The sequence below is a fragment of the Corvus hawaiiensis genome, chromosome Z (assembly GCF_020740725.1).
Source record: "Corvus hawaiiensis isolate bCorHaw1 chromosome Z, bCorHaw1.pri.cur, whole genome shotgun sequence".
Classification (NCBI taxonomy): Eukaryota; Metazoa; Chordata; class Aves; order Passeriformes; family Corvidae; genus Corvus; species Corvus hawaiiensis.
In genome coordinates, this window is record NC_063255.1 from 42333865 (window position 1) to 42358174 (window position 24310).

A 24310-nucleotide genomic window follows, 5' to 3' on the forward strand; every position below is an offset into this window, starting at 1 on the left:
CTGTGGAGAAGGGATTATTATGCTTTTGCAGATAGAAAGAATAAGGAGAAATAGTATAGGTCACATTACAGTTTTGTTTCTGTTGGATTGAGATTTCTCCTGTTCTAGTATTTTGCTTGCAGCAATTATGATTTAGTATTTTAATTACATCAAAAACCATGAATTCCATCGCAGAATCATACCAATATTCATAGTCACCCAATATAAGCTTTCAAAACCATGATTTCCAGGAATGCTTCTACTTCTACCATTTGACAGAGAATTTGACCCTTCAAGTGCCACAAATCAATCCCTGCAGATGAACATGGATTTGCATAATTAACACAAAAGCAGAGAGCGCCATATTTACTATGATGAATAACTGGACAAAACAAGACAGATTTAAAAAAAAAACCTCAGAAAAAATGTAAATAAAGTTTCAGAGCTTTCTGTAAACTTTTATTAGGTTCATCATGACTTCATGTTATGCTGGACAAAACCTTGATGGACTACTGCTGGAAAAGAGTCAGCTCACTCAAGGAGAGCAAGCGTACACGAGTTCTCTGTCTGGTACCACAGCTGACAAACTGACATCATTATTAAAAGACAAATAATGCTGACTACATAGCAACCTGGCAAGCGTTTCAGGAGGCAACTCGGATATCTGGTCCAACAAACTAGTGAGATGAGCAAATTTTGGTGAAATAATACACACTGGTGGTTCAAACAAGGGTTTGGGGCTCTTTTGTTTTTTGGAGATCGAAGTTCTGAACTCTAAAGAATAGCTCTTGGGAAGACTAAGTGAAAAGAGAAAAAATTACTGAGCTTTATGAGTAAACAGTAACATGTTCTCTAGCAAATACCTGGCCTATTGATTTCAGGCTTTTATGTCAAACAAGAACACAATTATGTAAAACATTAACTAATAGCAAGAGAATGAAACAGTTCATATTCAGATTGCACACAGAAAATGGTTTCATAATAATTTAAAATAAAAATACTTTTACTTTTTATTAGAATACTTTATTGTTAAATATATAGAGAATATATATGTTTGTATGTGTAAAATATTTTTTGTAAGTAAGTTTTTAAATCGTTAGAAAAAACCTTGAAACTTCTGATATATTCATGATAGCCTTAAAAGAATACTTCTCCCCTAGTAGCTTAAATCCATTGTCTCGGCCAATCTCAGATCCAACTATACACAAAGTATGCACTACAGATTCTTACAATGAGAGAGAGTGCAATACCACAGCACTAGTGACGTGAAGAATCCTTCCTGTTTCTGATTTAACAGGAAAAAAAAAGGCTAAGTGTTAACCCACTGAAAAAAAGTATGCCCATCTAAACTGCCGGGTCAATTTTGCTTTAAAGGATGATTTTTGGTGCAATTCATGCTCTAAACACAAATATTAAGAAGCAAGTATTTAACATGAAAAATATTTAATATATTTATATAACCTGCTTATGGGCATATAATAAATAATTTGTTCTAAGTTATTCATGGTATTTTTAGGGACAAGTAACAGATTCCTAACTCCTATCCTCACAAATAAAACACTTTCGAATTTATAATTTATTCAGCATTTCTCAGTGATTAGCTTTAGAATATTAGATTCTAAAACGGGAATAGGCAGCCTTTTAATGCGGAATATACAGATTGCACGTAATTGTTCGGTCAAACCAAAATCACAATCAAAGAATGACTGAAAAATTAGACAAACAGTTGGGAAAATATGTAAAAAAATAATGAAGACTAATATATTACCTTCTAATATTATGAAGTGACAAACTCTGTACAAAGAACATACTTTCATTGTGCAATTACTTGTGCAATATTGCAATAGCTAAGGTAATCTTGTGCTATTTGCTCTGTAGAAAAATTCCATTTGAGGATTCATGAGTTTTTTCGTATTTGTCAAGCAACTGGAGTCAGGAATTTCTACAGATCTTATGTGTACCAGAACTCACATAAGAGATGACTGAGTAAAAAATAGTTACAGGCTGTTTTTCCCCCCAGTTCAGACTAGATCATCCTGCCTATGTGGTAAGTCTTTTCTAGTTCAGAAGCTGCAAATCAGGAACAAGATGCGGGGGGTAAATCCCAGGAGTTTCAAAACAACGGTAATTGTCTTAGTTTTGCATTCTCACATTTCTCTAGGTCCAGAGAGCAATCTGAGTTAGACTATACATGCTCCAGAGGTCCCTTCCAACATGTGCTATACTATGATCTGCAGTCATAGCACTAATGATGGTTGTATTTAAAGATTTCTTATAGGGATGTTTCTGGGCTCATTTTTGGCTCTGCAACTCCCACTAATTTTGGGAATGTCATATCCACACACTGTTATGCAGGAAGTCATGTTTGGCCCAAAACCATTTCTGCACTCCTACTGGAATACACTGAAAATAAACACTAGAAAAAAACTGTACTCAAATTAATTTTATTAGCTCAAAGATCTGTGATAATGAAATCCATATGCCAAGAGTCCCTTATATGTAGTACAAACTGATGGGTACCATTTTAGGTGTATCACATGTTTTCAAAACTAAAAATCTAGTGACAAAGAATGCAAACATGAAACAGGAATACTAAGCAACATGCAATGCTTTAAAAAGTCACAAAGTCTACAAAACTTTACAAAAAATTCACTAATTATACTGAGACATCCAAAACTTATTATTAATCTGGCAAGTGTAAAGAACAGTTACAACAACTTAGAACCATTTGAATTGCTGGTAACACTTTGCATACTTCCCTGTATTTCAGAGCCAGATCCTACAGTATCAGTTCCAGAGCTAACATTTACTGCCTGCAGTCTACTTTTGTCTCCTCTCACTCCAATACTTGGAGTTGCTGTTTCATTTGCTACAGGGATGTATTTCTTAGAGGAACAATTTTTGCTTTTTTCACTAGAAATATCACTGGATATCCTGCTATCATCACTTTTGATTTGTACACTGGAATCAGAAAATGAATGCATACTGGTAGCCAACTGTCTTGCTGAGTGACGTCCTTTTGCATGTTCATTTTGTTTGACTCTTCTTTCAGATAATACTGGAGTACTACTTCGAGGTTTATCCTCTTTATTTTGGTTAATTGTTTGAGCTTCATTTTCCTTCCATGAACCTGGCTGGTACTGCTGTCCAGCAGCCTGAAGTTCCTGTATTTCTCCAAGTGATGAAAAAGTATTATTCACAACCATCTGGGATTGAAAAGTGCTAGGAAGAGAAAGTTGCATGTCCCCAGCTCTGTTCTGAAACAAAAGATTCCAATGAAGAAAATGAGGCAACTAGAGAAAGCAAGCCAGTTTTGCAACTGCCATATATAATGGAGTCTGCAGAGCAAAATACAGTCTTTAACATAGTTAAGACACAGAGGTAATAGCAATTGCACAATCTTTATCACCTTTCAAAACAAGTATCTGAAGATTGCTAGGGTGATAATGACACAGAATAGGTACATTACAATTTCACATCTAGCTTGAAATTAATACTACAGAGATGTGTCAGTTACACAAAAGCAGACAAAACTTAAACATGTCTATCATTCTGAAATACCTGCCATTCCTTATGTTTACTAGCAGTTCACAGGAGTGTAGTCCCCACACTCTATGCCACAACACCTAGCTGCTTCAAGAATACAAACTAATCACCAATACTAGGAGATAAGAATGAGAGTCCTCAAACTGCAAAACTGGGCATTCTCTCCACACTGTTAAAACAACCCACAAATTTCCAGCGTCGTATTTAAGGAGCTCATGTATTCTTGAGGAAATTAGGACAGTTAGAGGGGAAGACGTTGGATTTAAGAAACACAGGTGAGTGCAGAGTGATTCTTGGTATGACAGTTTTATTCAACTTGGACATAGCTATAGGCTGCCAGTATCTAAATTTTTAATAGCCTTTAAAAAAGCTTGGCTTTTTTTTTTTCTTTGTTACAGGAACTTTAATACCTCCTTTGAAAAATCCAGAATTTACTTTTAACTGACAGAGTAGGACCTAAAACCTTATGCAATATTTACAAAGACTACAAATATGTAGTTGTCTGAAACTCATGTCATGGCCACACAGACACATATCAGAACTGGACATACATGCTGCAATTACTTATAAGATAATTTGTGATTTTCAGAAGGTACATTGTACAGCCTTTCCTAGAAGACTAGGTTTCTTAAAAACACTATACTTCATTATTAAATGTTTCTAAGAAACCTAGTCATGGTATTTTCCAATTTTAGTGGATGCATACCACTATTGGAACTTCTATTTCAGACTAGGAAACAACACAATTACCACCAAAGTTTAATACATTACAGAATACTACGGTTTGTGCTCCAAGTGGTAAACACTTTAAAAGCTTACATTAACCATTGAATTATTATGATCTGTATAAATGCGGCTACAGTAAATGGCTGCAGTAATAACTTCATGAATCAGAGGGGGATTAACAGCTGAGAAGTATATTAAAGAGTATCAAGTAGAATTGCCTCTAGCATTCCTTCTAGACTTACTTTGCTATTCTGGGTATGTTCCTGTCTTTCTTCTTCAAAAGACTTCTCCTTTACCAGGTTCACAGGCTTACTGAGAGTAGAATTCATTTCTGAATACCCCAAAACACCAAAATCTGATTGGTCTATCCCAGCTAATACAGCAAGTTGTCCAAGCCTGTAAAATAAAGGTTTAATAGAAAATGACACAAGCAATTCTTACTCTTTGAAAGACTAAACATTTAAAACCAGAAGAAGTAGAATCTGTTTCAAGCTTTGAACATAGTTTTCTATTATTTTATGAGAAGCTCAAAGTATCATAACCAAGATGAAAACAAGTTAGCTAAAGGTATTTTCTTGTCTTTGCACAAACTACGCCTGCAGATTCAAAGAAAATGTTACAAGGCTGAGAATGAAGCTTTCCTAGTTCTCACTGAACTCACCTGCAGCTTGGAAGTCGGCCAAACCAACCACATGTGGGTTTTAAGCCACAGTAAGAGGTGAGAAGTTGCAGTCATTAACCGATAGCACAGCATAGGATAGACACATAGAAGCTTACTGAGAAAAGCATTCTTCATGATTGGGATTCTGTAACTTTCAGAGCAGCTCCTTATTGCCATGAACAGACATAGGCATGAAGAATTTTTTTTTCATGCAGTGAAAATGCATTTTTGCCTTCCTGAGAAGTTTGAAACTCCTGTAGTAATGGCAACTCTACAAACTGATTGTCACAAAATTAGAACACAGCCTCAGGATGAACCTCACAGTAAGTTAGAATCATTGAATCATAGAATCATTAAGGTTGAAAAAGACCTCTTAAGATCATCAAGTCCCACCATTAATCTAACACTGCTAGGTTCACCACTAAACCATGTCCCTAAGCACCACATCCAGATGTTCTCTGGACACTTCCAGGGATGGCCATTTCACCACATCCCTGGGCAGCCTGTTCCCATGTCTGACCACACCTCCAGTGGAAAAAAATTTCTAATATCCAATCTAAACCTCACCTGGCACAACTTGAGACTATTGTCACTTAGGTCCCGAGTTATACCATTACAATTTGGAAGTGGGAAATAGGGAGGGCAAATAAAATCTTCTGTGATCTTCTCTGAATGCATGGAATAGACTACAATATATATTCATATCATTCCCTCCTTGGGGATGAGACTGCCATGCTTGGTCATACAAGCTTTACAAATCAGATTTAAGCTGAAATTCTTTGAAAAATGGGAAGGATGAACCATCCTCTCACAAATTGCACATACAGTGGTAACACAAACTTTAATCCATACTCACTATTACTACTAACAATAAATCCAGACTTTAAATAAATAAATAAAGGCTGAAGATTCATCCATCTAGATTTCCATACTTCAATTAGTGAATGGACAGCAAAAGATAAGAGGACACTTTCTGAAGGCAATTCAATTTTGAGCCTTTCATATTGTGGAAATGCTAACAGCCAAAGGTGATTCACTGAAGGCTTGGAAACTTGCTTTACTAGAAGCTTTCTACTCTTTTGGAATTGGCTTCTTGAAAGCCTTTCCCAAAGACAGATACATGAACTCAGCTGAATAGTGCTTAGATCGTGTTTCTGCCACTAGGAAAAGACTAAACGATAGGGACATGGCTAATTCCTCTGCTCTCTGAGAGTACAGACCTAGAAATCTGGTGGGGTAGAAGGCAGCATACTTCACTGTGAGGATAACCGTGGAAAGATCTCAGGAAAAACAGCAAAACTTAAGTAAAGTGACAACCTACCCAGCATCTTTAAGGAGGTCTAAGAAAGCATGAAACTTTTGAAAAGAGTTCTCAATGCTGCCTAGAACACCTTCATCTTCCAAAATCAAGCTGGTTACTGACTGTGCATGAAGAACCTCCAACAGGGAGATATTTAGATTCCTTAATCTTGCATTTTCAATTTCTGTCTATACAGGGGGGGAAAAAAAAAAAAAGAAGAAATTTCTTTAATTTTCAGTTTAAAAGACCCCAAAATATCAAACCTCACCTTTGTGTGCCTGAACAGCAGCATCATGAAGAGGAATATCCGAAATAACTTACATAACAAGATGCAGAATCTGCTGCACCACACAGTTTCAGGGCACTGTTACAATGAGCTCTGTGTAGGTCTGCTTATGCACAGCTGCAGTTCTATGCTACCACAGACATTCCAGCAGGCACTCAAAACCACTGGCTGAGCACTGTCTTCAGTATGTACAGGACGTTACAGAGCAAGTACAAGCAGAAGAATTTAGCTTTCACATTTGTTGCAAGGCAGCAACACACATTGTTTTACTTTGCATGTATTATATGACATGTTAACACCAAAGAGTTTATTTTACTAGTAAAAAAACCTTTATGAAGGCCAATGTCCTTATATTCACCCCTCTGTATCATGGGGAATGCGTACTCATGTTATCTCTCCCCTGCACTATGCATCCCAAAACTGAAAGTTTAATGTGATTCCATTTTTCTCCACATCAACCATTAATCAAATCGATGATGAAACTGAAAACTGCATGATAACTGCAGGATATACAAGGTTTTGTATTTGAGGGAAGCACTAACTCACTCATTTAACATTACAGCTGTGCAATCAAGTACTACCACAGGCTTAAAATTGTGTAGTACACTGTAGGTGATAAACAAGCATCAAAAGAAACAATTTTAGAGATTACTGCTACTTGGTTTAACACCTTTTCCTAGGAGAGGGGGTAAGTCCAACCAGCCTAGCCTTGACAGAGAAAGATTTCTTGTAGGGGGTGTTTAGCCTAAAAAGCATTTAAGTATCTAAACAACAGATACCCAGCAGAGCCCACTGGTGCACATAACATTACAGGAAGATGGGGACAGTCACAGAAGAGGACTGCAATGAGCCTTGAGAAGTGCAGAGTCCTTTGTGGATATCTGCTCTCTGTACTGTGGGGTACCACTTGTTGCTCATATTTCAAAGGGTATCACTACTTTCACTCCCCTCCAAATCACATGTAAGGACCAAATCCATTTTGTTTACACTACCTTACACTCAAGTATCTTACAAAAAATTCTGCTTATTCATGCCGAAGAATATTTTTAGGTCAGCAACAGCAGACAGAGGGGAAACAGACCTCACAATTTAACTGTGATAAGCTGTTCAGTTTCATCAAAGCTAAACTGCACTTCACAACAACTGACATGCAGAAAACCATCCAATATGGTTACTGCCTGCAAAAACAAAAGTTAAATATCAAAGATACAGAATAAAGCAAATAGAAAACAGTTGTGACAAACAGCTTTTCAGCACAACAGATTTAATCCCTTTCTTGAGAAAAACAAGTATCAGGATGCCCCATATCGTAAGTATTTCAGAAAATGAATAAAACAGGTTGAAAGAGTAGCTTGAGCTGGAGTTCAAGGCTCTGGAACAGAATCAGCAGAACAAACAAACGTTACTAAGGACAGAAACGTTACTAAAGACAGATTTCATCATTGCCCTTAGACTAGTAAACGATCCACATGACTTTGAACTGAAACTCTAGAAGCTACCACATTAGTGGTCATTGATAATTACTCCTAATTAAGCAAGATGATTGTTTGAGCAGTGCCTCCTTTAAAAGTAAAGATCATTAATTGTTAAGTATCTTTACCTCTAGTAATCGTTCCTCAGCCTTTACTCTAGCTTCTTGTTCTTCCTTTAGTTTTCCCAGGCATTCTTCCAGCTCCATCTATCAAAACACAGATAAACTAGAATGAAATTTATCTCAAAATGTCAGACTAACATGCAATTAAAAAAAGCTCAACATGTCCAATTAACAACTAGCACATGGCATTCCAAACATATCTTCTTCAAAAATACAAGACAGAGGTCTACCCGTACATAACTCTTGGATGCAAAATATTAAGACAGAAAAATAGAAGTGTGATTCACTTAACAGATTTGTAAGATTGCAACAGATAACATGAAATTAGAGCCCAAGTTTCTTGGTCTATGACATAACCCTCAGGAATGAATGCTCTTCTTTACTTTCCCTTCACTTTTTCAAGCATCATTTTTAACTAAATGTCTACATCATCAAAAGCTCATATTGGGCTCTAATAAGAAGTACTTAGCAGCCATATCTAGATTTTCCAACTACAGTCTTTATCCGGGATTTTATTCCTTCTTACGGCAGTAAGAAGACAAAATTCCAAAGAACTGTACTCTCAGCAGTAAGAATACAAAATTCTGGAGTCTAAGAACTGGACTCTAACTGGTTGCACTTAGTTCTCCAGTAAAAAGTTTATCACAATTCCAAGTTTAGTGTTGAATTAACAAGAACAAAAACAAACCCAAAACACCTAATAAATATATCCTAGTCTTATTCATGAGATGCCTAAACTTGTATTTTAACTATTAGTTCTAAGTAGTAAATCTCAGTTTCAGTAAGAGTAGACAGAATTTGCAATACCACATTTTCCTGCATCCCAGCAGAGCATTATCATCTTTAATTACACCACCTGAACTGGAAAAACAAGCAAGAATTTTTTTTCTTGCACACCTTAACAATCTTCTGGTTCAAAAGGTGAAAACTGTTCAAATTATCAGGCTATTCTATTTTTCAGAGGATAGACTATATGAATTAACAGTATACAAAACTTCTTCCTTTCTCTATATACTTTGTATACAGGCACACATATGTAAAAAGACACCGCTTTTTGAACACACCGTATCAACCAGTTCTAAAGAGAATCAAAGATTCAAATAGTACTGAAATAGTTTGTTTACTATCAAAAGCTTATTCAAGTGCCTATCACTGCACTTCATATAAGCAATCAGGTGAGAGGACTGGTATGCAACAGAATACATAGTAAAAATAGTCCTTCTACAAATGCAAAAAGGTGTTATAAGTTGCAAGGTACTTTTGCAACTGATTCAAAGATGCAGGTTCTAGAACACTCTATATATAGCCCTCCCAGTGACAACCACTTAAAGTGATGATTATGGGTCTGTCACTACTCCAGTGAAGCACACTGCTAAAATCCCCAGACTAGCATCAACCACGCAAACGCTGCAAGTAGAAAGCTAGTCTTTTAGTCTCTTCATCAGACTCATACTTGAGCTACACATGCAGAAGTCAGAAGGTTTAGGAAAAACACATTTCAAAGACACTTTTTCGGAAGAGATTAGCACTATCTAAGGTGCAGGCATAGGGCTGGGGGCAAATATCTAAGGAGAACCATCCACAAATACCACAATCTTACTGCCATTTACCTTAGATGTGGAAGTAATGGGAGCTATAAAACCTCTAAGAGACACACAAGCACAGCACAGAAAGCAGCAACCATAATGTTTCACACTGACAACTTGACATGTAACCTGGAATCCTACAACCTAGCTTTGAAGATCAGTCACAGCTATCACAGACTGAAGAATTCTTACCTTTCCATTTATAGTACCGGTGCATACATATAATTATTTCTATTTTAAAGTTTCTAGGATGTAGGCTAGGAATTCTACTTTAGAAACCATAGTTCTATAGTATTTTTGTTGTGGACAGATTTTAGGTAATTTTAAAGATGAAAGCACTGAGCTTTATCTTCAAATTGCTGGTTTGTAATGTCAAAGGTCAATGGCTTAGAAGTTATCAAAAGATCGTAATATTTTAAACAGAAATGTAGATGCTTTGTAGTAATGTTTAAACTTGATTTATCACACTCTAGATGTACATAGTATTTCATGGTTATGGGCTGACTTCATAACAAAATTGAATACTGCAGCTGCATCTCCTCATAAGCAGCATCAAAGACAGAATTTAAAGGAACTAATCTGTCACCATTACAAGTATATGTACACTTTAATCTTTGATTTGCTTTTAAGAAATTCACTAGCTGACACAATGCCCCAGTCTTTGTGAAGAAAAAAATTACTTAAATATATCAGAAACCTAAATGTACATCCAAGCTACAAGCCTAAGCCTTCAAGTATTACAGCCCAGATAGATTTTAAGATAAAACTGAATACCAAAAATACAGGCACCCCCCAGAATTACCATAAGCAGTATGTCTGTTCAACATTACACAGAAGTATAAAACTGAAGTTTAAAAACTAAATTATATTTTTAAAAATTTAGTAACTAATTAGCCATGTTCTTCTACTTGACTGCATCATACTTTTTTAAAAAAAACAGTTACAGTGCAATCTCTACTTCCCTGTTAACTAGATTAAAGGTGAAGTTCACCATTTAAATCCCTAGCTAAAATTTAAAAGTATGGGAGTTACCTCAACTACACACTTCATCAAAATCAACTCTGACATTTGATTCCCTCTAGTGGAAGGAATGAATATTTATCAGTTCTTGTTTTTCATTTAAACAGAAATTAGGCTTTCATTAGCCAAGGCTTTTTTTTAATGAAAACACAACTAAGTACTATTTGCTTAATTTAGTAGTATGCCAGAAGGATGTAGAGAAGTTCTCCAACACTTGCATACTTAGGTGAAAGTCTCGTCATTAGTCTCATCAAGAGATATTTGGAGAGCTTTTCTGGCAAAGCAGGAGTTTAAGAACTCCCACCTCTTACTGTTTATTCCCATTCTGCATTCCCATCATTGTTCTAACACAACTGGTTGTCCCACTTTACTGAAAGGCCTGCTACCACCAAATACACTGGACTACTTTTCAGTCGGATCAGTTCTTCAAAGCAGCTCCCCTCGCAAGCTGCTGTGCAGTAAGAGCTGTTTAATGGCAGTACCAAATTAACAGAGAAAAAGGTGTACTCTGGTTCTGAAGTACACCCAAGCACATCAAACAGTTTGAGTTGTTAAGCTAGCTGAACACTGTCCTGGAAAAATATCACAGACTGGTTGAGGCTGGAAGGGAACTCAAGCAGGGCTACCTAGAATAAGCGCCCCAGGACCGTGTCAGGATGGTGTTTTTAGTATCTCTTAAGGACAGAGATGCCATAACAGCAGCCCTGGGGAACAAGTGCCAGTGTTCAGTCACCCTCACAATGAAAAAGTGCTTCCTGATGTTCAGAACCTCCAGCGTTTCAGCTTCTGCCTAATGTGTCTCTCCCTTCACTGGGCATCAGAGAAAAGAAATGGGCTCCATCCTATTTGCACCCTCCCTTTGGGTATTTATCCCTCCTTGAGCCTTCTTTCCTCCAGACTGAACAGTGCCGGTTCTTTCCTGGAAGAGGTGCTTCAGTCCCTTAATCATCCTTGGGGCTCCTTGTTGGACCTTCTCCAGTCTGCCCATGTTGCTCTACAACTGGGGAGCCTAGAGCTGGACACAGTACCAGGTGTGGCCTCACCAGCAGAGAGGAAGGATCACCTCCTTTAGCCTGCTGGTAATACTCCTCCTAGTGGAGTCCAGCATACCATTCACCTTCTTTGCTGCAAGGGTACACTGCTGGTTCATGCTCAACTTGGTGTCCACCAGGACCCTCAGGGCCTTTTCTGTCGCACTGCTTTCCAGATGGTCTCCCTCGGCATATATTGCCACTTGGTGCTGTTCTTCCATCCCTGTCCTGGTGCAGGACTTTGCATTTCTCCTTGTTTAACTACATGAGTTTTCGCCATATTAGCAAGTTGAATCAACTTGTCTTGTTATCAGAGAAACATGAAGAAAGGCACAAGAGAAAAAGACTGAAGCAAGAAATGAAAAGGCACTAAGTGACAGAGGGGAAATAGACAATTCAGTGGTGACAATTTGATAGTTTGAGTCTGCCATAATGTGAAGCCTGCTTTGTGTCAAAGTAACAGACACAACAGGTGAGGCACAGAATCCAGGGCAGATTGCTTAAACAGTACTATCTGATAAGCAACCATAGCCTAAAAAAGTATTTTGGTTTTCAAATTCAGAAAGTCAGGAAAATATGGACCTTCACAAGCCCACAAAAATCAAAACCAGTTTTGGGGTAGGTTGCCAAAATTTGTGGGTTTCCTTCCAAGGAAGCTTAAATTAATAACCAATGGTCTCTTCCTTACAGCTGCCCTCCATGTAGTACTACAGCTAACAATGAAGTAACAGGTCAGTATGACAACCCTTCCCCAAAGCACAACATACTGCCTGCTTCTTCTGTGTGTCCTGAATATAATATTCTTCCCTCTCAAAACACCAAGAATAAATACATCAAAAGTTTCCTGAAAGCACAGTAGATCCTGCATAGAAGTTTTTGGAGCAATTTGCATATGACATGGAATTCTATGATTTCAGACACAGCGCTCTTGGAAAGAGTCTTGAAGCCACCACACAACATAATGTCAATATATTGCACACTAACAGTAAAAGCTGCTACACAATTTTAAGTTCCAGCAACTTGTGAAAACCTTGAAATCTTCCCGAACAAAAGTTCTAGAGGGAAGAAGGTCTAAATAAAAATTTAACATCAGCTGAAAAGGCTGGTAGTTATTTATGCAGTATTTGTACAGACATTTTGCGTTCCACAACTTGATCCCACCCTAAACATTCCCACTACTGACAGACCTGCAGCAAGTTAAAACTTAACTTCACTCCTCTTACACGAAGACAGGTATACAGTCCAATATTTACACACATGAACAGTACATTCACCCAGTGTGGTGCTCAGACAACAACCACCAGAACCAGACTGACTGTAAATCTTATTTACAGAAGTAATCATTGGCTTCTCCAAACAGAATTCAAATCTTAACACTTCAGAAACAACTCAGCTATTCTGCCTGAGGGTGTTACTCTAAAATAGTGCTACATTACCTTAGCAGCACTACTGAGCCACTGATATATACCTTTTTTCTACCCCGTTCTTTTATAAAAACATTCCCAGTCAAGACATTTGCAGAAATAGTCCATTTCACTACTGCTAAGTTTTTTAAGTATTAAGGAAGTAAAAGGAATAATAAAAAGGAAATGAAAAAGGTTTACTAGGCTCAATTATAAAATGTAATTCAAATGCTTTCAGCTATTTTTTGTAATTATTTTTACACAACAGTCACTGTATGTGGATGCTAAAAGGCAGGAGCAGAGGAATTTTCCAGCTGCTGAAGCATTTGTGAAGTTTTTCCTTTCTCATGCTTTAGCTGAGAAACAGAGAAAGTTTGGTAAACTATCCACAGGTGCAGGCTGTTGTGAGAACAGTGGAATTGTTTTCAGTCTTGTGAGAAATGTATTTTGAAATGGGTGGTTATACCGCTCAGCCACTCACTGTGGTGGGTGGCTAGCCAAGGGGCCAATCACATACTTTCTCTTTTGCGATCCATGCTATAAAAGATGGGGTTTTGGCATCAAAGGGGTCTTAGCTCTGCTTCGGCCATATCATCTGACCTGTACTTATGTCATGATTTCACCATCTCTCTAGGGATAACAGCAACAACTATATATTAGCTTTTGTAAATAAAATTAAATTACATTTATAAAGGAAATACTTGGAAGAAAATACTGCAGGCAGTAACACTGATCAAAAGATCTGTGCGCTATGATTCAAGACTGGAACAGAGCAATTACACATCCTGCTGCAGCTGTATTAAGTTATTCTGAAATCCTGCTCCAAAACTGGTTATTTATTTAATTACAATTTTCTGAATAAAACATGGTTTAATTGGTAAAATTTGCCTTTATGGAGTCTAAGGCACTGAACATGCTTCTTACCTGTAACTGTTGATACTGTGCTACATCAATCTTATCCAATGATTTTGCCAAATCAGGCTGGTGGATAACATCCTCTAAATCTTCTGTGTCTTCAGTTTCAGATGTAGAAGCACTTTCTACTGTCACTTTCACAGGACCACCTGTCTAATTACACCAGAAAAGAAAAACATGCCCACTCATAGCATTACAATGTGTAGCAAAAATCAAAGACTAATCATAACAAAAGCTTAATTTAAATACAGTCATTGCCCAGCCATACAACTTTGAAATAAATTTGCATAAAACAATATTAAAAAAAACAATCCTATGTGTGCCTATATTGCATATTTCTGATGAGGATTTTGCAGCAGAGTTGGCCTCTGCAAGGCACAGCCAGGGCTACCCCATGCAGAACATAGCCATTCCCAGCTGGCCCATTGCAAGGTAAAAAACAGGCAGGCGCAAGAGGTGGGAACAAAAAGAGTGAGAAGAAGCAGAGGGAACATCAGGCTGGAAGCAGGAAGAGGTGTTCCATGGTGGAGCCAATACCCTCACTCCAGCCAGGGAAGACCCATGTCAGAGCAGAGGGGTGGGTCAAAGGAGCTGTTGCCCTTGGGCATCCTGTGCCAGCCCATGTTTTACCAAAGCACTGCAGTCCATGTGAAGCCTACGCCAGAGAAGAGAGTAACTGCTGGCTTCCTTCGCAGCCATCAGATCCTTCTGTGATGGAAATGATATGCACAGGAAAAGGAAGAAAGACCGCGATTTTTCTTCTCCTGCTGGTTAAGTTTACTAAAGCAGCTCACGGGCAGGTGCAAAGACAAGTATATAATCCAAATTCAAGACAGAAAAGATGGTGCAGAGAAAAATGCTGTTAGTTGTTCTTATTGCTTACGGAGGGGAGGGATAGTGCCTATACTCCAACTCACTTGCTCATAGGACTAGGAAACCAAAATATACAGACATAGAAATGGAAGTACTAAGTATCAAAGAAGCTTCAACGAAATGCTGATGTAAACTATTTTTTTGCACTTTTATGAGTGTGAATCTTTGAAAGTATGTTCCAGTCTTAACTTTCAGACAATGAGATTCTGTTGAGAGCACCTTTCCCTTTTTTCAGACCCTTACCCACTAAAACCAAAACCACTGTGTGAGAGAAACAGTACCTGAATCTTCACTGGCAATTTCCCAGCACAATCCATTGCCCCGCCTCTAAAGCTAGGAAAAAAAAAACCAAAACCATACTTTTGAGGAAAGTAAGTTTATAATGTTCCAAACACAGGATTCTAGGACAGACGAACCAGTAAAAGTATAAAGAGCATCAGATACTGCACTATATCCCTTTAAGCCTCATTACATTCTCATTTTCTTCTATTAGTACCCCCTACTTAATCATGATTTAGAGCGAACACTACTGGATGCTAACATTAATATCTTCAATAGGCATCTTACTTAGTTAATTATTTTGAACTAAAGTCACCAGGAGAATTTGGTGTTCAGCATTTTGAAAAACAAGCTTAATAACTACAGTTACAATAGAGGATTAAGTAATTTTTTTTTTTAATAGTTATATAATCTCCATTTTGAGAGGCCAAGGTCTAGGGAATAGATTTAAAAAAAAAACAAAAACAAAAACTGTTTCAAAATACAGCTTCCATGTGTAATTTTTGTTCAGTTTTATTTTAATTTACAGGACTTAGATGATCACAATAATTATACTAGTATTGGGTAAGTGAACCAGAAAGAAGAGGCAGGAAAATACCTAAGCACCTTGAACTGGATCTCAAATCAACTATACTACAAGTTTAGAATACTAACTTGCCTCTTCAGCTCTGATACATCTGAAAAATCATTATTAACACAAGAACAAACAGACAAGGTAGGTTGGGTTGTGGTGGGTTTTTTTGCAGCATATGAATATTCCTACAGCTATCATATTTTTTTTTTTATTTTAAATACTTACTAGAGTAGAATTTATGAAAAATTCTCAAAATTTATATGAACAAAAAATTATGATGACATTCTATGTAACTTTCAAATTGTATTAAAAAGCTAACATTGTTCTCTACTATATTTATCATGCAAGTTTTATGCCTTAGTATTTTCCCTTGTATTATGAAAACCTCACCTGCATCTCTTTGCACGTTCTGCAGTCCGCCAAGGAAGGAAGCCTTTTGTGCCTGGTGCTAGTGGTTTTGGTGAGTAACTCTCTCTCACAGAGGAATTTTTTTTCACAGGACTTACAGATTTTTTAGATGATAATCCTGGATTGAAGAGCAAAATCAGAAGAAAAGAGAATTCATTATACCTATTTATTCACATACAAATTCACAGCTTACTGTTCATAAAATTTCCTATGTAATAATAAGGACTGTAGGAAATCTGCCGTTCAGTCTAATTTTGCTGAAGCATCCAAAAACTTGCAATTAGAAGCTGGTATACTTACTTGCTGTTGATGCAAGTAAGACAAGCTGGTTTTCAAAAAACGAGGTACAGTTTTGTAGTGGAAGACGTTTATTCACATTACTAATTTCATATACCTAATTCCATTGTCTCACATCAGAGTTTAGACAGTCCACGTAGACAGTAAAGGAATCTATGTGCTTCCAATTGCCCTCTAGTGGCTGTAGAGTTAAGAACATTGTTTTATTTATGGGCAAAATAATTAAAAATAAAGCTGGTACTCATGCAGATCACTCGTTGAGGACACCGGCAATCTCTTCCCTTAAGAGGACTAATAAGAAAAAGTAGGGTTCACTGGTTTGGTCTTTTGTTGCTGTTTAAATCATACAACACCAAAGTAGACTCAGCAAAGAAACCTTATGTGGATGATCACTCTATCTCAGGCTCTAAGTCAGAAACATAAGTCTAGAAAACTAATCACCTAATATTTCCTACAGTTAAACTAGTGAGAACTCAGGTTATTGTTTCTCTGAGATCAATAAAAAAACTGATTTTTTAATGGTATAGAAATGAATAATTTAGGCAATGGGATTCAAAATTTCAATTCATTCTGAACATAATAAACAGCATAGTTTTCATCTCCTAACTCCCTCCTCTGCTTAAAAAAAAACCCCAAAACACGTAAAAAACCCACACACAATGAACAACCCCAAAACAGAAAAAAACCAAACAACAAACCACAAAACCCTCCACAACCACATTTGCCAGGCATTTTTTCCTCCCACCACCACCACCACCACCCTGATCACCAGAGTTAATTTGTACAAAGACTTCTATTTGATTTATGCTTACCTCTCTGCTTCCAGATAACTAGAGCGAAGATGAGAGACAGTGAAATGTATTACACTGAAATTTTTAGTAGCTTACTGAAAAATGTTTAGTGTATTGGAGCTATCAATACTTAATTATAAATACTCAAGATATCAATGTTATTTTAAACATACTATTTATAGTTTTACATGAAGTTTTAAAAAAAATCTTAGAACATTTTGTGCATCAGTTAAAAAAGCATGTTTGTTTGCTCTGGCAGAGGACAGCCTGCTACAGAAAGATTACAATAGCAGGAGAATTAGACAACTTACTACTGCCAGGCTTTGCAGAAGGGAAAGCCTGTGGAGACACAGAACAAATATGTGCAATGCTTCCACACATTTTAAAGTCAGCTTATCCTACCATTTTTTTCCAGCCACGTATCTAGCAGCACAAAAAACAAAAGCAAGTTTCCTACAGATACCAATGATGATAGAAGACACGCTATAGAATTAGGAAGAAGTGGATTTTTTTTTTTTGAGACAAGTGTACTGAAAAACACTAAGATTTAGACGTATCATACATTTTATAATTGAAGTTCTTAAGCAGTAAGATAAAATTTTCTAGAAAATATTTACTATAGCCAGGAAAAACAAAGAATTACCAATACGAATAGTAGCTTTTCCTTTCCGACCACTTCCTAGGACAATAGTTCTTTTCTTTGGCTTAGTTTTCAAAGCTTCTTTGGAAGACGGAGATATCAGCCACTTATACTGGAATTTGGGAGTTTTTTTAAGAAAAATAAATCAGTTTAGTTACTGACAGTTGAAGAGGTGCTCATTTAAAATTAGAGGGGATTTGTCAGATATAGAGAACACTGCTATTTACATAAAAGTTAATAAATTGTAGAATCAAGAAGAAACAGTCTCACAAAGCCCAAATTCAAACACAGATAATAGCCTACATTACCAGAAAGTGTTTCCAAAACACCGCTATAATATCCGATCTGATATTATCCTTTCTCCTGTGCAAAACACTTCTCCTTTTATAGCAAAAAATCCCCAGCATCAACCCTATAAAGAGGCAACCCTGGCTTCTGCACTTCATTCTCAGAAAACTGGCTTGATAGAAATGACTGGCTCAGGCTAAAGCTCTCCAGAGTAGTAACAACTTCCTAACATGATTTTGTATTACTGATAAAGTCAGTATTTTAAAAAACATGAAGTTTTATTTTTCCTGCCTGTAATGAAAATTCATCCTTACAAAGTAAAAGCCCCGAACTAAAATTAAGAGACAGTGATGATCAAAGGCCATAGCTGTTCTTCAGACTTCATTTCCTTACAGCAACAACTCTGTTCCTAAAGGTTCCCCTTGTCCTGATAAGAAGTTTAATTCCTCCTGGTAGATACTCTTAAATTACCCTGCACTTTTCAGTGTGCATCACTAGTACAGGGTCTAGTGTTGAAGCAGCCATTGAAGGAAATACAGATGACACTAACACAAAGCTTGTCTCAGCTAGCCCTAAATCCCACATCAGAGTACTAGGAACAGTACGCCAGAGTTATTCCCATCTAAAGCATCAGAATGATTAAAATGCCATTACTGTGCTCTAACTAACCAAGTTTAATCCAAATTTATCACTGTCAAGAAAGACATTTTTTTCTTCACTTTGGACTCAATTAATCCTCGTATAAATTTTGCTGCATCTACAGCTGGATCTAGCCCCTGTGCAAGTAAATTTATAATTTAAACTAAAACACACCCAGAAAGAGTAAAATTAAATTGTAGGCTTTTAAGAGCAAAAGTCATTTTGTTTTACTAGACACCTAAAAGGGCAGCTTTACTACATTAAACCTAAAGTTCATCTAGCCCATAGCCTGTCTCATCTGGATGCCTACTGCTGTTGCTATACAACAGCATCTAAGCATAAAGACAGCCAGATATAAAATGTGTTTTGAAAGCATCCTATTTTGTAGACACATTCAATTGATTTTCCTTTAAGCTATTCAGTCTTTCAGAAACTACAAAAACTTTCACCACCTATTACACTCAGTCATATCTATGATTACAATCCACTATACTGCTACACAGTGCTGCTAAAAAAATACGGCTTTTGTTTTAGCTGCCCGTCAAATTTTACGGCCTCAATTAGCAGTATACAACTCTTCTTGCAAACCTAAAAATCCAGCCCAGAAAGCAGTCAACTACATGCTACTGAAAAACAACCAACCAGTTTTTACACAAAGCAGGATAAAAGGAAAGACAGCTGTGCCTGGTGGAAGATGCAGAGCTACTTAGCAAGCTGGTGGTATTTCTTCATTCATGTTGTTAATGAAGTACAAGGAATTACTAGCACTGCCAATAAAACTTAAGATACCACACTAACTGGTTGAATACAAAACTAATGTCTTGAATCAAGTGATCTTTTAGCATATGGGAGATTCCCCAGAGTTGTTTCTTTCCATGGTTTGTCTTTCCATTATCTTTAGCATTTCCAGGCAGATGTTATTTTCAGGTGATCCCTGTGACATTTTGCAATTGTTGATTGCCAAGCAGAAAGAGTACTTCTTCAAAACCAACCTCAACTTCCCAAAAAAATGTCTTCTAGAGATTGAAGTGGGGAACTGTTTTAATCCTCCAGAAATTCTATACACAAATTCTGAGTTTATTAGGCAGTCCCTACATATCCACAGCTCTGACCTAATTTAGTCTTTTCAAAAACCGAAAGAGCACTACATTCCAGCACAAGAATTGGGACTGCTGGGACCCCTTTGAGAACTGAATCCAATTTCTGTATATTTGAACAGTATATCTAATCATAAATGGTCTAGATATTCTGTTTATGCACATTACTGTGAACTCTGTGTGGACTATTACACAAAGATGAAAGAGGGCACTGTACTTTAACTGAACTCTGTTTTCATAGATGGTTTGCATTGGAAAGGACAGTCTTGAGAAACTTTAAAAAAATTTTAGTTACAGAAATTACTGACAAGAAGTAAGTTTCAAAATAAACTAAATGTCAAATTTTAAATTGTTGTTTCCTTTACTTTTTAATTAGAAGTTATTATTACCATGTTGACAAGGACACATGTAATAGAAAGCCCTCCAGCAGTCCAGGAGCAATATTCATGTAACATTCTATGGTAATGTCCAAATACACACACCTTTCCATTTTTCTTTCCATTAAATGTATATCCAGATTTTATTACATGTGACAGCTTTAATTCCATAAGAGATCATACAAAAAGCCCAACACAGTAACATGTTCCTAATAGTGGTTTTAGGTTTTCCCCTAGATAGTGTGTTTTATTGGTACTGAGTCAAACTTCTGTTTGTAACTACAATTGTTGTTTTAAATTAATTTTGAAAAAAGTCACCCACTAAAAAAAAAAAAATGCAATGGGAGCTACAAAGAAAACCCCAAACTCATCCCGAAACGCATAACACGTACCTCTGTATCAGCACTATTTCCATTCTTAAGAACTCTTTCAATAATGTTTTTCATCAGAACATGACCTAGAATGAATTAAAATACCTTACTAAGAATTTTCTGTGAGAGACAACTCTTTATGTGAAGAAACAGACCACTGAATAAACAGTACACATTACCTATCCTGCCTGTTTTCCCATTTTAAAAATGGTCAGCCAATTACTGTGGCATGTTCTTTTTTTTTAAAAAGCAGTTTACCTTTCCCCATATAGTTACTGAAGAAGAAGAAAAACCCCAACAACCACACAAAGAGGATAAATGCAAACACAGATACATACCAATTAAAGGATTTTTTCTTATGTCAAGTACCACTAAAGTTGTATTCGTTTGAAGAGCATCTAATAATGACCTTGCTCCTTCATTGGATATTCCACACTGCTGCAAATCAAGTGCTAAGATGTTTAAGGAGGAAAAAAAAAAATCAGTGGAGGTAGTACTGCAATTGGTTAGTAATTTAATTTACTAGCTGATACATAAAAAAACTAATCCTGCTGAAAACCTCCATTTCACAGAACATGAAGCATGAGGAATGAGAACATGATGATAAGACACATGCAAAAACAGGAGTATTACTTTCAAAGAAGACTAGAACTTTTCAACATTAAGAAATAACTGTTAACATCTGCAGAGGAGGTAATATGCATCACTCTACAACCACTGTGAGCAACCTGTGCAAGTGTTCAGTCACCCTCACAGTAAGAAGGTTCCATGATGTTGAGGAAAAACCTCCAGGGTTTTAAACTACCCACTCAGTCTTGCCTTGTCCCCAGGCACCATGGGAAATAGTCTCTCTCAATCTCCTTTACATCCTCCCTTCGGATATTTGTACACCTTGATAAGATCCCACTCTGAGCCTTCTGTTCTCCACGCCAAACAGTCCCAGTTTCCTCAGCCTTTTTTGGTAACAGAGCTGCTTTAGTCTCTTCATCATCTTCGTGGCCCTTCACTAGACTCTCTTCAGTAGCTCCAGTTCTCTCCTGTACCGCAGATTCCATGGCCTCACTTGTGCTGAGTAAAGAGGAAGAATCACCTCCCCCAACCTGCTCACAAGTTTCTGCCTAATGCACCCTGTAACTCCACTAGCCCTCTTTGCCACAAAGGCACTTCACTGTTTTCATGGACAGCTTGTTGTCCACCAGGATCTGCAGAGCTGCTTTCCAGCCACACAGCCCCCAACATGTTCTAGTGCATGGGACTACTCCTGTCCAAGTGCAGGACTTTGCACTTCCTCTACTTAAACTCCATGAGGTTCCCATCAGCTCATTTCTCCAGCCTGCTGAGGTCCCTCTGGATGGCAGCACATCCTTGCCTTCCCAGGGATCCAAGTAAGACTGATTGGTCTGTAGCTTCCTGGGTCCTTCTTCCCACACTTCTTGAAAACAGGCATGACATTAGCTATCCTCCAGTCCTCATGCATCCCCTCCTAACCACCATGATCTTTCAAAGACTACTGAGAATAGTCTTTGAGCCAGCTTCCTCAGCACATGTGAATGCATCCCTTTAAAGCCTATGGACTGCTGTTTGACCAGTTTAAGTGTTCTCTAACCTGATCCTCCAGTATGGATGTTATCTGTAGACCTGACTCAAACTATAAAACCAAACAATAAAACAGGTATTTGATTCCACATACAAAATGTAACTGGTGCTACTCCAGCACCAGTAGTAATTTTGTATAGATATACTGTACAAAAATTACTTCTAAAAAATACTGAAGCAGTATTTATTATTGTGGGCACAACAGTATTCAGATGCTTCAAAAGAGGAAGAGAGATTTCTTCGGAAAAAAGAGTACTCTTTCCCACCTAGCAAGTGAATTACCCCTCTGGCTGCAACTGCTGTAACCGACAATTTTGTGTCTTCTGCCTGTCACTACTATATTTTAAGAGACGTAGTAGTGAGATGTAAAGATAGTAGAAAAGGTGGTAGAAGAGATGGAGATACTGAGATCTCCTCGCAGAAATCCTCACAGGAACTATTAATAACCAGATATGAAGTATACGGAGAATTTGCTGGTGTAGGCAAAGATCTATGTTATATGGAATATCTCAGTATCTATACATCAATGTATCTATAGTTACTATACAGAAACTCCTGAATTACTCTGCTGTTCATCAGTAAAAGACTTTTTAATACCTTTTAGCCAAAGGTCCTCTCCTAGACAGTCTGCAAAGGCACTTGCTCCTCTATCTCCAACAAGCATGTTGCAGTTCAAAGTAATCCGCCTCAAACCTGACATATTTTCAAGGTCAGGTCTCCGGTAACGTAGGCTTTCAGCCCAAGCTTCACCATGTCTTCTTATTGCCTGGTGCTTTGCAAACAAAGAAGCGGTTACCAAATACAACAGCAAAGCCATTATTGATGACAAGATCACAAGTCACCTTTTTTCTGTAAATCATGTTCAATGGCTTGCTGGTATAAGAAATATATGCTCATATATGCACACCATTTGTAAGAAACATAACTGATTTTTAAATCTTACTGGTAACTCGTATTTGTTCTGACTACCTAGTTTGCAATGCAAATTATTACAGTTGGCTACAAAGTATCTTACTACCTTCTTTCGACAGACAATTCCAAGGCACATTGAATTGGAAATACGATGAAATTTTGTGCTTTCATGGAAATCACAATTAACAATAATTAAAATACAGTAATAGGCACAAGCTTATTGATCAGTTAATCACTAGTTTCTAAACTGTAAACTTGATTATTCTTACCCAGTGCTTAAGAATACTTGAGACATTTTTCAAAATTACTGACAATAAAAGCAGCAGTCCCTAAAACAGCTGTCAGACATTTACAGCCCAAGTCTTCATTTAAAGAAAGTACTTTATTATTTAATTGATGGGATTTTTTAAGAAATACCAAGTTTAAATCCCACACCAGTAAACTAAGCTCCTTTTGTCATACACAGTCACAGCTTTCATAAAAATGCACACTTAACTTCAGTATTCACACAAGCTCCTCATGAAGTGCCTTAACGGATCTTGAGCTTTAAAGTAAAAGTAAAAAGTTAAATGTATTACGTTCTTAAAAACACACCATTCTGAGAAAGTCAATTAAATTACCTTTAATACATTTGCTATATGTTCTGCCCCTCGCCATGTGAGGCTACATGCTGTGAAGTTTACAAATCTGATAGTAGCCATATTCTTTATACTCTGACAGACTGCTGAAGAAAACAAAAGCATGCATGTTATGTACACACAGCATTTCCATATTATCAGAACATACTGTTTCAGTGACCTCTTTAGAGGCAGCTTTAACAGCCAAAAGCTTTGACAAAGAACTAGTGCTGAAATACAGAGTATATTTTAAATACACTTAATGTGTTCTAAATTTATACATTCCTAGTGCAAATGTTCAGCAAAGAATACCTGAACAAGCTAGAACATATTTTATTTCAGTTTACTTATAGAAACATGAATCAGGAGTTAAAAAATATGAATGCTGTTTTAAATAAAAGTATAAACATCACTACAAATTAGTATAGTTATTTACTAGCATGAAGTGAAGAAATTCAAGTCTTTAAATGCTACTGAGTTATGCAGAATAAAGTGAAGATTGTT

At 37.0% G+C, this 24310-nt stretch overlaps 1 protein-coding gene across 10 annotated transcripts in view; it reads right to left on the bottom strand.

Annotated features, from left to right (window-relative positions):
• Nucleotides 1-2407: 2407 nt before the first annotated feature.
• CEP78 (centrosomal protein 78) overlaps nucleotides 2408-24310 on the bottom strand; it is a 52107-nt gene continuing 30204 nt past the window's right edge. For 8 of the 10 annotated variants that reach the window (XM_048291248.1, XM_048291249.1, XM_048291253.1 and 5 more), the window contains exons 5-17: nucleotides 23810-23913; nucleotides 22875-23049; nucleotides 21020-21133; nucleotides 20703-20767; nucleotides 17913-18021; nucleotides 17291-17308; nucleotides 16164-16299; nucleotides 15202-15253; nucleotides 14057-14200; nucleotides 8099-8176; nucleotides 6234-6400; nucleotides 4494-4647; nucleotides 2408-3236 (exon numbers count right to left, since the gene is read on the bottom strand). In XM_048291248.1, coding sequence (XP_048147205.1) covers nucleotides 2688-3236; nucleotides 4494-4647; nucleotides 6234-6400; nucleotides 8099-8176; nucleotides 14057-14200; nucleotides 15202-15253; nucleotides 16164-16299; nucleotides 17291-17308; nucleotides 17913-18021; nucleotides 20703-20767; nucleotides 21020-21133; nucleotides 22875-23049; nucleotides 23810-23913 — 1865 coding nt within the window. In that variant the 3' untranslated portion in view covers nucleotides 2408-2687. The remainder of the gene's footprint in view (nucleotides 3237-4493; nucleotides 4648-6233; nucleotides 6401-8098; nucleotides 8177-14056; nucleotides 14201-15201; nucleotides 15254-16163; nucleotides 16300-17290; nucleotides 17309-17912; nucleotides 18022-20702; nucleotides 20768-21019; nucleotides 21134-22874; nucleotides 23050-23809; nucleotides 23914-24310) is intronic. The other 2 variants (XM_048291245.1, XM_048291247.1) reach the window with 2 other exon arrangements.